This window comes from Eucalyptus grandis, chromosome 10, assembly GCF_016545825.1.
Source record: "Eucalyptus grandis isolate ANBG69807.140 chromosome 10, ASM1654582v1, whole genome shotgun sequence".
NCBI classification, from domain to species: domain Eukaryota; kingdom Viridiplantae; phylum Streptophyta; class Magnoliopsida; order Myrtales; family Myrtaceae; genus Eucalyptus; species Eucalyptus grandis.
In genome coordinates this window covers 14,411,230-14,424,246 of record NC_052621.1, presented here as the reverse complement: position 1 = coordinate 14,424,246, position 13,017 = coordinate 14,411,230, and the positions used below count along the sequence as shown (strand labels likewise).

Sequence of the window (13,017 nt, the reverse complement as noted above, 5' to 3'; positions counted from 1 at the left end):
GTCCAAAGATTCCTCAATGTCATCCCATTGGATAGTTGACTCTTGGGGAGGTCTGAGATATACCGTGTCCTCTAGTCAAATTACGTTTGCCTTCACATCATCACTGCCCGCAAGTGTTATTATGTCCGTGTCCTCTAATCAAATTATGTTCGCCCTCACATCACTGCCCATGAGTGTCTGCTTGGTGATCAAAGAAGAAAAAGGCCCTTCAGTGAATTAGTCCGACTACAATTGTAAAAAGGGATGTTATAGCCTTTTTAAAGTATTTGACAAACTTCTCACAATTATGATAGATGTAATGGATTAAAGTTTCGAATGAATTCTAATTTAGAAACTAGAAACTACTTATTTGAATATTATCAATTACGTGCAAAATGTTTTGAATTGAAACATTTGCATATGCCAAAAGTCTGAACTTCATGAATCTCGCCAAGCAGTCCATAACCTCTAGGTAGCTAGGATTCCACTCCTATTCCCATGTAAAAACAAAACAAATTTCCTCCTAGAGCCCCACTAAAATGACATATATAAACCCAGTTACATAAAATTGCCAAAAAAAACCCTAGTCTCACACCTCCCAAAACACCCAAGTTTGCCAGCACTTCTTCCGCTGCCAAACACCACCTTCGCCATCTCGGACTACTCCAAGGAAGCCGCTCGTCACCATATCAGCCCCTTTCTAAAATCGAGGTCGCCACGGGCTGTCGTGAACTTGGATTGAGGTCGCCACGCCATGGGAACCATAGATAAATTCACCATCAACATACTTCTTGGATTACTTCAAACTGTAATTCTTTTGTCCAATCACATATTTGTCGAAAAATTTCGTTTAAAAGAAAAACTACTTCGTAATATACTTTCTATTAAACCGAGATCATCCCATATTCAGTGAAGTCGATAATAATTGCAACAACATTAAAAAAAAAAAAAAAAAAAAAATAAAAGGCACTTTTTCTTGGATATTTGCTTCATTGTGATTGATTTCTCGATCCCATCTGCCACTTCAGCCCCCATCTCTTTCTGCAGTGCCCAGACGAGATCATAGCTAAAACAAAAACAGATCGAAAACTCTTCTTGACATGGTGATCTCCCCTTTCCAGGCAGCTTTCATTCAAGGGACGGTTCTCGGAGTAAACGAATTTGCCACTGTGATTCTACCATATGGAAAGCTATTTTTATCGTGTGTAAAGAGGAAGAATGTTTCGTAGACTCGGTCTATGTAGATCATAACCATTGAAGATCAAGATCATGCTAATTACTCTGATCAAACTTCAATTTCATATGGTGCATGAGTAACAAAGTGCAGGCAACAATTTGCACCATTGATTCAACTAGGTGTTTAGGACTCGTAAATGCGTTTAAAAGAGAGCATGTGAGAAAAGTCAAAGCACCAAATCATGTGCAGCCTGAATTGACCTATTCTTCTATGTGATCTACTTACCTCAATTCCTAATTTTAAAAGGTCAGGGCCCAATACCTGCGTGCCTATCGATGCAGTTTGGTACATGAACCTAATTATATCGTAAAGGGAAACTTCGGACCAATGAAGACATCTAAGGTCCGAAAAAAAAAAAAAAAATCCTGATTTTGATTATTTTATTTTTGTACTCGACCTATATCAAAATTCTTTTTTTTTTTCGAGTTGATCTTAGAAATTAAAAGATTAACTCTATAATGAATATGACAAAAAGCTTGCGCTCCGCGCCTAGTGAATGTGGAGTGCCGATCAAGAGATGATGAAGTGGATGGGATCCATAGTAAAGCGAAAACCATGTCAAAAGTTTCACTGTTTTCTCATATGTGATTGGCTCCATAAAAGTAAACCTATAATAACTTGATCGTGAGGAACATATTGCCTCCCAACATTAGAATGGTAGGTCTCTCTCGAGTAATTTTAAATGGTAGCTTATCCGCGTAATTTAACTTAGTTTTACTTCACGAAGAGAAGTCAACCTTGTTGTTCTTGAAGTTTTATATTTTATGAATGAAGGAGCACTTGTTAAGTAACTAATTAAAAATTATTTGCAATTTGAATGCGCCCACCTTTAATCGCTACTCTCCCTAATGAATGTTTTTATTAATGCACTTGTTTACACGACCTTGATTAGACAGCTTTGCGTCTTCTTCTACAACAAGTTGGATAGGCTTGTGCAAAGTGAGGGCCGTTCATAAACATGCTGTTGGGCCCATTTCCTCATTCACTCCCTCTTTCCTCATTTTCTTATTGCTATGCAATATTTGCATCATGGCCATTGAAGCTTGACTCTTGTATGCTTTTATCACTTTGTTCAAATTTATTTCAGCCACTTCACTCTTAGTACATTTTCCTGCTTGCTGAAAACGCTAAATGTGCTATAACTATTGAGGGAATTATTTCAGTCTGCTTTCCAACTTTGCATATTGTATTACATGCTTCAGAAGCGACTCGGTTCCATCTTACCAAAAAAATTATATTTAATTAAAGTTGAACAATTAATGATCCAAAATTAAAATAGTTATATGAACATAAAAACACACAGATTGAACGAAATTAAGTTAAGAAAGCACGAAACACAAAAGCCTAAAAATTTTATCTATCTAAAAGATGAGGAAAAATATTTTGATCAATACAAATACAAGTATTTATTGACAGATTTCTAAATATCATTATGAAAATATTTAAATAGGGATCTCAATCTGATAGACTTGAGGTTCTACTTTGACTATTATAGAGAGCATGAGCTAAAATATATTTGAATAAAACTATCATCATATTTATAAAGAAAAAAAAAAGCCTGAAAAGGTAATAAAAAGATAACACTTTTATTGATTTAGAATGTGAACTGGAATGAAAAGATATGTTAAAATCCAAGCAATGGTACAATTGTGGAAACTTACTAATAGTGCCACAAAACTAATTTAACTTCATTTGAAAAGTTGAGGAAGTAGAGTCAACAAATTAAAAGTTTAAATATTAAATTGCACATTTCATAATAGTTCAAGAACTTGGGTTAACCTTCCCCCTTGTTTGATCAAATAAAACGGCTACACAAAATATATAGCAAATAGTTCAAGGACAGCATTAAACAATAAAAAATCCAAAGATGATGTGTACATCTGGCCAAAATTTAGGACTTTCACTATCATTTTTCCAAAGAGAATTTAAAAGTAGATATAACCTCTGCAAAATTTGAGTTAGTCTCTGTTTTCATTCTGAAATAATATTATGAGAACAGAATTGTGTCTAGGGCAAGAAGATCATACAAAATCATTTAATGAAATACTATCCATTAAATTGAATTGGATTTGAAGTAAGCCTAAATATTTATTTATTTATTTACTTATTTTTTATTTATTTTTCTTCTTCTTTTTCAGGAAAATTAGAAGAGTTGGTTCAATTAAAAAACGTAAAAGAAGTTGATGGCCAAATGTTCAAGTAAAGGTTATTTTAAAATATGCTAATTGTGTTCGAAACAGTTTCAATAAGGAATCAAGAGGTCTTTCTAAATATTTTATTCAAAAGAATTGCCAAATACGCCTGACCGATTAGAATTGTAAGATTCCGTCCCTATTGTTACAAACATACTATTCTTAGGGAGATATTTAAAAAAAAAAAAAGAAGAAGCTCGAATTAAGTGTCTATGTGTCACTTTTACAAGAAACGCGAATAAGGACATATTCTACATATACCATATTATTTTATATATTCTAGTTAACATAATTCTACTAACTAAAAACGAAGCCATCTTAAATCCTATATTTTAAATTTGAAATCATTTTGGATCAGATTGAGGTACCATTTTTTAGATAAGGAATATACAAACCATTAAAAAAAAATCCTTTCTTTTGTCCAAGCAATCTTTTCAAAGGCGTTTGCCGTGAATCCGATCGAGAGATAGGATTGGATATAGAAACATAAATTATTATTTGATTTATTAGTAAATAAAGAAAAATATTTTCTAGACTGAAAAATAGATTAACTTTATAACAACAACAATTAATTACTATTGCAATACAATAGAAGCACATATTTCATCGAAAGAGTAAAAGTTGCCAACAGCACCAAACTTTGCCAATATGACAAATTTGCCCTACACTTTTTTTGTGACACGAAAAATCCTGAATTTTGCCTCACATTTACTCTAAACTTTTTTTTTCATGATACAAAAAACCTTAAACTTATATTCGTGTGGCACATTTATCCCAAACTTTTTTTGTCACCCTTGGCTGGGCAAGCCAATGTGGCCCTCACTAAATCTAGGGAGGACAACCTTCACCCAACATAGGCAAGGGCCACGGGCAAGGGTTGTCCTCACCCGACCCTAGGCAGGCAAGAGTGGCCCTCACCTGCCTAGGCGATGGCGACCCTCGCCCAACATCAACAATGGTGGCCCTCGCCTAAGTTTGACTCCCCTCTACCATGGCCAGCGAAGGGAAGAGAAAAGAAGAAAAAAGAAAAGAAAAAGGAAAAATGGAAAAAGGAGAGAAAAAATTTAAAATTAAAAAACAGAAATGCTCTTTGTTCATAGAGTTTGAGATAAATGTATCACAATTGGCAAAGTTTAAAATTTTTTGTGTTGCAAAAAAAAAAAAGTGTGAGAAAATTTGTCACATTATGTGAAATTTGGGATTTTTAGTAACGTTTTCCCTCTTAAAAATGAGAAACGATCGAAGAATATTGAGGTGACCACGAAGATATTGATTTTAGAATCACAATTAAACAAATAAGGAAGACGTACTTTACTCCTCGGTTAAGTCCAAAATTAAATTTGAATCCAAACTCAAACATAAATTGATATATTGGGGAAGAACGTGATTTTTTTTTTCATTGGAGGTTGGATGCTCATTTAATTTTGAGTAACTTTATCATATGATTTTTATCATACTAATTGTACTCTACTTTCTTGGAATTCGTTCTCTAGCAAACTTCATTTTAACTAGGGTTAATATCAGGAAAAAGTCGAAATTACTACACTTTTAACAATTAATCACAAACTAATTTTTTAACCATAAAAAATTTCCAAACTAATACACATTTGACAAATTTACCTCAAATCGGTATACTTGTAACAAATTTATCATATATTAATTTATGTTAAATTTTACTATTAAATTGTTGAGTTAGATGACACATAAAAATTGACTCATGCACCAATTTAGGATTTTACTCTATATTTGTCACAGTTGTACCAGTTTTGTGATTTTTTTTGTGATATTAATCCAATTTAACATGGGGTATATTTGTCACAAATTTACCAATATGAAGTTTTTTAAGGTCAAAAAATCAGTTTTCCACTAAACTTATCATATGTGTACTAGTTTGGAGTTTTTATTGTCATATAAGATAAATTTGTCACAACTGTACTGGTTTTGAGTTTTTGGAGGTCAAAAAATTAGTTTTGAGTAAATTTGTTACAAGTGTATCAGTTTCGGGTTTTTTGTGGTATTAACCCTAACTTTTTTAACTATTCCTATGAATTCCTATTTAATATTTATATTTGCGCAAGTAATTTACGATTAAGAATCAAATGTCTCTCGCATAGATTTTGTATTAATCTACTGTTAACTATAGGATAGAAACCAACGTCATGAAATTTTACAGAGCTATTTAACAAGAAGTAACAATTACACATCAGAACTATAGTTTCCCTACTAAAATGCTCCACAAAAATATCGCAGTATTAGGCTCTCTTTGTCTTGGAAAAATGTGACATTTCTGGAATTTATTTTTCAACAAATTATTTTATGTGAAAATGACAATATTTCAGGTATTTGGTTAAGATTGGAAGATAAACTACAAAGTATTTTCCATCTTCCATCCTTTAATAAGAAAAATCTCATTTAAGTTGGAAAATAATGATATGGATGTCGATCATCCTATGTGGCACAATCTCATTTTGACATGGCAATTTTCGTAATTTAAAAAATCAAATTTTTACTAATTTTTCTTTTCTTTTCTTTCTTTTTCTTTTTCCTTTTTCCTTTTTTCCTCTATCAATCCCCAGGCCTTGGTGACAAGCCTCATGCAAGGGCAACCTCGCCGACCTCAGGTGAGGTCGAGCCTTGCCGATCTGGTGAGCTCTCACCAACCTTGGGTAGGCTTGAGCTCATTGGGATATGGGAAGGGTGAGCTCGCCCTCACTAGCCCAGTCCTATAGTTGATTGTCAACCGTCATCGAGGTGTGGCGACTGGCAGAGGAAGAAAAGTAAAAACAAAAAAGAATAAATTCAAAAGATTAGCCTCCATGGACTTGGGCATGAGGTTCGAGGACCCAAGCTTCGCATCAATATTACTAGGCCTGGCATTCTGGGCATGAACACCACTATCCCAAGTCTGTCCTTGATAGATCCCAATGCAGCCTAGATGAACCTGAGCCAAGTTGCTAAAGTCCCAAGCTCGGCCTTGATGAACCCTGGCCTAAGCCGAGAACAAGTGTTGGTGTTCTTGTGCTCAAACGCAAAGTTTTTGATATAAACGCCGATACCTAGTCATGATTTAGAAAATAATTTTCGGTTTTTGAAAGAGAAAATCATTTTTTTCTGAATTTAATCTATGATAGAAAACATTTTTCATAAATTAGGAAAATATTTTATATTGACTCGTTTTTTTAAGCGATCCAAATGCCAGAACAATGAGGATAATAGTTTCTCCAAAAAAAAAAAAATCTGCGAAACAAATAAAACTTTAGTTTTATTGATTAGGGTTTAAAATAATTAATGCAAAGAGTCCAATGTCATGTCGCAATAAAAACACATATCACCGTAACGATTTATAGTAGCTAAAGTAAAAGATACCACGGTAAATTGCCATAAAATCTTGTGTTCTTCAAACAAAAGTTGTCATCGTCGCAATAAACGAAAACCTCGAGGACATCAACCCAACAGAACTTTCCACGATGAAAATTGCAAAATGACCCCGAATAATTTATAATTTGCCGAAAAGCATGGCTCTGTGAGAGAGAGAGAGAGAGAGAGAGAGGAGGCCAGACTAAGATGATTGTCGTGAGATTATTAAAAGACGTGAATCTCATGGACCATGCGAAGGTGCACATGCCTTGGGACTCGGGAGTCCTCTTACGTAACAGAACGAACAGATCGAACACTTGTGAAGGCGAGACGAAACCCAACACGAAATCATTGCCAGGATGCAACCGCAACTGCGGCCACCGATGCAACGACGACCCCAAAAGTCCTTTTTTATTACTCCACAATACCCGAATTTGGAATTTTCAAGATTCATCCCTCACATGACGTAACGTGCCGGGCAGGTCCATGTTCTCCTCTGGTGTTAGAGAGAGAGAGAGAGAGAGAGGAGCTTTTGTTGCTTGCAATAGCGGGGTTGTTGCTGTGGCGTTGCGTGAGCTGTTTGAGAAGTTGCTTGGGACGCAAAAGTTTGGAGATTCAGAAAGGAAGGAGCCTTAAAGTCATCACGAAGCTCGCACTGTCGAGAATACTATCCATGAACGGATTTGATGGAGGGAAAGTTCCTGGGTCTTAAAGAAGCAAAAGCGACCTTGCTATCCAAGGACAGAACAAGTCCAAAGATGTCACAAGACAAGACATTTGTTGTAAAACCATACATCACTGGGAAGACCATGAATTGTTCGAATAAATGAATTGAATCGCAAATTTACAGTACGTGGAAAGATAGAATTACATAAATTGTATCATGAGTCGATGTGAACTTTACAAAAAATTCCATGAACTGAATTGAAGGAATTCGGCAAATTAACAACTTTCCTGTTAACGAGGTGTTTATTGGATGAAAAAATTTACAACTGCCGGGCTCCCTTGAGCGGGACCGGGCAAAAAATCATGTGAGTGACAATTACACATGAATACTCTGTACAATTTCAGGAAATTAATGCCATCCTGTCAGACGATCCGTCACCTTTTGTACAACCTGCGCTGCAGCTCACATCCCTTCGATCGCCATCCTGTCAGCCTGCTCATTGGTTATCTTCAGAGTCCCGGGTTGGTGCTTCCCCTGTTGCTTAGCTTGATGCTGAGACCAGTAAGCGTGGGCAGCCATGACACGGTCCAGGAGCTCCTGGGGCACAGGCTCTCCCCTTCTCTGTTGTGGAGCGATGCTCGCTGTGTGGACCAATGTCTTCCATTTATCCTGCATGCAGTCCACGGAGAACATCAGAATGGTTGAAACATACGAACCTTCGTATTTTGATGTAGATCGCAAATGGATAAAAAGAGAGAACAGTTGATGGTGGCAAAGATAAAAGTCCTAACAGGAGAAAGATGGAAGACTCGAAGAAGGATCTCCCACCAAATACAGTCGAAAGGATAGAAAAAAAAGCTAGGTCAACAGAATAATATTTCAGAGGCTCAAAGAATGTGGTCAAACTAAAATTGCAAGAACCATGCAGAGGTCAGAAGTAAAATGAATGAGAAAGAAGATGCACAACCATGTAGCAACTAAAGTTTAAGTCCTATTGATAACTGTGCATCCATCGTCAACCATGGTGCACAAAAGATTCTCAAGTCAATCTGTGTATACATCACGGCCTCATCAACTGTTAACTACATACTTATTGCATTCCAGGTGCAATTAGTGAGCGTGAAGAAATGTACCTTCAAGTCCACGTATGTCCGGTGGTCTGCATTCTCAAAGGCACGTAATTTAACGTCACGCCACCTGAAGAACCAAGCGTAGTCAGAACCCTATCATTAAACAACTAGACTCGTGTCCTAAAGACACATCCACCTTAAACCAAATTAGGATATCCTATGTTACTGAGGAACAAGCAGCAAGAAATTTATATAGAGAGAACGTCGCACCTGCCAGTTCCAAGCTCCTCAACTGCCTCAACCAATGCTTCCACCTCAGACACAGAGAAAGGTCTCCTGATGCGACGTTGGGAAAGTTCAGAGCGCTTGTTTTTCTGGTTCACTGGGACAATAGCTAGTGGCTCCAGGGGCATAGCAGGAACTGGAACCAGAGCTCTAGAATCTGACATCTTTTTGTCAGATGAAACGTCAGAATGCAGGGAAATGGATTCAGGGTTAGTATCTACATCATTGCTGCTATTCGTTAGTGGAGGTGGGTCAGATGGAACATCAGAAACCCCTGGATCGGATATATAATTTTCCGGAGAACTGCAGAAAATGACGGCAAGGAATTAGAATGTATGGCAGAGCAAGTCCATCTTTCTAGTGTATATTCGCAATTTAGAAGCAACCCTATTTATTTGTTTATTAATTTGAAAATTTTTAAAAGCAACTTTGAAGCACCTGGTTAGGAGTTCGGGCATGTCATATGGTACTGTCAGGGGCACATCTTCAGAAGCAATGGTTGAATTAACTGTTTGAAGGTTGGGCTCCAATGTGAAACCAAGATTATCAAGACTCTCTTTACAAGATATGCCTGTCTGCAACAATGTCCTGTTATCATCTCGAATCTTCTTTCCACGGAGCAGTATCCCAACATGCAATCCACTGCCAAGTATAGCACTCACTGCTTCCACTACAGTCCTCTGTCAAAAGATGGATGATACCATTTAAAGGCGGATACATTTCACTTCAGTAGAATACATCTCTACTTGCTCGAGAAAGTATACATGATGCAGAACCAGAAGCATGAAAATAGACAAGAAAATGTCACAAAGCGGAAATGATTCTGATCATAGGTATGAAAATTGGACTCCCACCAGTTGAAATAGACACAAGTTCATTGTATACATGATTCTGAGCGTTCTTTTTTTCTTTTTCTACATTCATGATGCAGTATCTCCACAATCAAATCCTTCTTTAGTTCTACAGAAGAATTGGTGAATGTCACAGTTCATACCTTCAGCGAACCTACAGTAGCAGTTTCAGGGACATCTATGAAAAGCTCGGGTATTCTGAAAGACTTGATGCTAAATTTCACTGTAAGAAAGGACATCAAATGTATAAGTGCTTCATAAATGGCTAGATAAAAAGGATATAACGAAGAGCACATTTGTTAGACATCCAATTACCATGAGAATCCTTCGCATGACTAGATGCTTGGCTACCAAAGACTGATGAGGGTGCTCCACTTTCTGCCAAAAACAGATCAAATCAGTGAGATAATAGGAGATTGCGGCGTCCACATCAACGAAGAATGGATGATTGAATGTAAGAGCAGACCTCCATGCATCATCGCAATTGAACCATTTCTGTCACTATTCATGTTCTTCTGAGGTGAACTAGAATTGCTTTCACCACTAAAGACACCATCAAAAGTGACAATTGAACTTCTGTCGAGTAACTTCCTCCTCTTATAAAGGCAGTCACCGTAATACCTTTCACGTTTGTAAAAAGTTCTCCTCTTGTGAGTAAAAGGCTTCATCTCACCATCTGAAACAGAACAATCAAGAATATCACCACACAGTGCAAATAGAAGGATCTCAAGAATTCTAGGAAGAAACAAAGTGGATGAGAGCTCACCAGCTTTTGAAGTTTCACAATCCTTCAACTTTGGAGCTGCCCTCCAGTATTTGGATGTCAGCAGCTTCCTTATTCTGCGGTCTCCAATGCGTTGTGTATGCCTAAAAGCTTTAATTTTGTTGCTAAATTTATTAAACCTAGGGAAGTTTTCGTCACCATCTCTACTGCCTATGTTAGTGTTATTCCTACACCTGGGAAAAGAGGCAACCCGACGAGGGTTCCCACAAAGTGGCTTCTGGATTTGGTTGCCTATGTTTGTCACTGCAGGGTACTTGCTAGAATTTTCAACTGAATCCTTCAAACGATTGGCCAAATCAACATCTCCCTTTCCTGGCTTCTCCACATTAAGACCAAACGAGGGCCCAAAACCAGGAATTGCCCCTGCTGAATTACCAGACATCCCATACCTGATCTCGTTCTTGCAAATTGCAGGCTTCAAATTAGTATCCTTCTCTGATTTAGCAGATCCAGAAAATGTTGAAGTGGAGTCTAACAAGGCATCATGCTGAGATTGTGATTGTCGCAAAGAGAACTTCTGCTCATTGTTTTCTAAAGCGTGTTCAGACGCAAAGATACTCTCTTCACAACTTGCTTGCTCAATGCACTCGGCTTTCAGTGGTTTATCCACATCTTGCCTTTCCTGCTTAATGACATCCTTACAAATGGCAAGGTGATCATTTTCTTCAGATGCATTGTTTGAAGCTGAAGAACTTTCACTCTCCTGCAACAACTTGCCAGCTAAAGAAGCGAGCAGTTCAATAGCACATATATAATTACCATCTGCCCGCTTTTTCTGCTGACCCCTCTGCTACAAGCAAAACAAAATTCAATCATTGAACATTCTGGTGAGTAAAAATCAAACATCTGAAAATGGAATGAGGTACGCACTCTAGCTGATCTAGGAGCTCGAGGAATGATAGGGACTTGAAAGCCAATTGTTCTATTACCCAGACTCTTCTTCATAACCATAGCTCAGGTATGCATGGCCGTCAAAAAACACTGAAAGGTCATGAAAGAGTTACATATCAGTAAAAGCAGCAAACTACCAGGAGAAAAGAAAGTGCAATAGGATGACATTTAAGGTTGACACCATAAAACATCATAATGGATCATTGAGATATGAGCATACTTCTGATATGTCATCAAATCCAAACAGATATAGAGACGGCATTTGCAACATCCATTGGCTAATAGTAGCCACCCATTCATAAAAATCAGAAATCAGCAAAAGGACACAAACTAATAATTGATCTCACGCTTAAAAAAAAGTCAAAGTTCTCATTTATTTCTATGATACACAGAAAAGAAAGAACAGTTCAAAATTCACAGAAATGTCAGCACGCCAAAATGTGCTGATCGTCCCTTTGAAACTGCATGAATCATGTCGACTTCAGATCTTGCATCACAACCAGATCCCTCACAACAATTCGACAGCAGAAAATTCCACCAACCCAACGGTCAAATTGTAGAATTATGCACCAACCCGGATCTCGGACTCTGCAGAAATTTCTCGACAACAACCGATTTCTACAGCAACAAGCACGATCGAAGCTGTGCCCGGTTGATGTCGAATCAGACCACGCGAATCATAACGATCAAATTCAAATGAACATAAAAAGGTTTCGATTCGCGAGTCCTTGCGTACGCCAGAAAGAATCTTCAGGACCTACAGAACTGGAGCACTGGCGGTTCCAAAAGCTCCGTCGAATCATAAAACAGTAGCCTTTGACGTAAGAACGAAGACAAACAGCAAGCAGATGGAATCGAACTTCGCCAATCAGATCTCGACCCAAAACCCAATTTCGCAAAACCAATTTCTCCCAAAACCTCGTCCTCAAAACTGCGAAAGGACATTCGAAAACTCGCCGGAAATTCCCATCAGCCTTCGCCCAAAAAAAAAAAAAAAAAAAAAAAAAAAAAAAAACAAAACCAAAAAAAGAAAAAAGAAGAAGAAGACAATCACACGATCAACCCGAACAACACATCAAAAGGGCGAGAAGATCGCGACGCAAGAACCTCCAAAGAACACAAAATTCAACTCACCTCGTGATGCGATCGCGGCTTCCGGGAGCTGTCCGATCGTGGGTAGGTGCGATCGAGGTGCCAAATTTTCAAAAATCCAACGGTTTTCTCCAGGTAATTGAGCGACCAAAAAAAAAAAAAAAAAAGACTTTCCGAAGAATCTAATCCCAACCCAATTTCGGACAATTCCGCACCGGGAAAACCCCGCTCGCCGGAAGAGATCTAGACGGGATCGAAGAAAACCCAGATCAGAACGCACGGACCATCATGAAATCCCTCGCTCTGTCTCCCTCTCTAATGGGTAAGATCTCTCATTTTCTTGGGGGAAATGAAAAGTTCTTCTCTCTTGGGTTTATGTTAAATATTTGCAACAGAACAAGGACAAAAACCCCTCCCTCCCTCCCTCCCTTTCTCTCTCCTCCTCTCTTTCTCTCTCTCTCTCCCTATCTATCCTCTTCCTCTTGTATGAGAAAAACCAACCCGAAAAACTGTGCTAAACCCCACCACCGTATATATATCCTGCTGCGTCTTGACCACAAAACCGGACGAGCCGGTAAAAGCCCCCCCGCGACGGGCTGCAGCCGGTTACCC

General features: G+C 37.8%; 1 protein-coding gene across 2 annotated transcripts; it reads right to left on the bottom strand.

Annotated features, from left to right (window-relative positions):
• Positions 1-7,592: 7,592 nt before the first annotated feature.
• LOC104421923 (telomere repeat-binding protein 4) lies at positions 7,593-12,812 on the bottom strand. 2 transcript variants are annotated; one of them, XM_010034088.3, is made up of 10 exons: positions 12,448-12,812; positions 11,293-11,403; positions 10,405-11,212; positions 10,105-10,314; positions 9,954-10,016; positions 9,782-9,861; positions 9,226-9,467; positions 8,773-9,090; positions 8,566-8,629; positions 7,593-8,101 (listed from the first exon to the last, which is right to left on the bottom strand). In XM_010034088.3, exons 2-10 carry the CDS (start codon positions 11,371-11,373, stop codon positions 7,895-7,897), a joined length of 2,073 nt encoding a protein of 690 aa, XP_010032390.2. In that variant the 5' UTR covers positions 11,374-11,403; positions 12,448-12,812; the 3' UTR covers positions 7,593-7,894. The 2 variants fall into 2 exon arrangements, with proteins under 2 accessions (XP_010032390.2, XP_010032391.2); XM_010034089.3 differs by having other exon boundaries at positions 10,405-11,209.
• Positions 12,813-13,017: the final 205 nt, after the last annotated feature.

Coding starts and splice junctions, on each gene's coding strand:
- LOC104421923 (XM_010034088.3), bottom strand. CDS start 11,373: ATGGTTATGAAGAAGAGTCTGGGTAATAGAACAATTGGCTTTCAAGTC. Junction 11,213..11,292: donor GAGCTCCTAGATCAGCTAGA/GTGCGTACCTCA, acceptor TTTTGCTTGTAG/CAGAGGGGTCAGCAGAAAAA. Junction 10,017..10,104: donor AATTGCGATGATGCATGGAG/GTCTGCTCTTAC, acceptor TGTTTTTGGCAG/AAAGTGGAGCACCCTCATCA.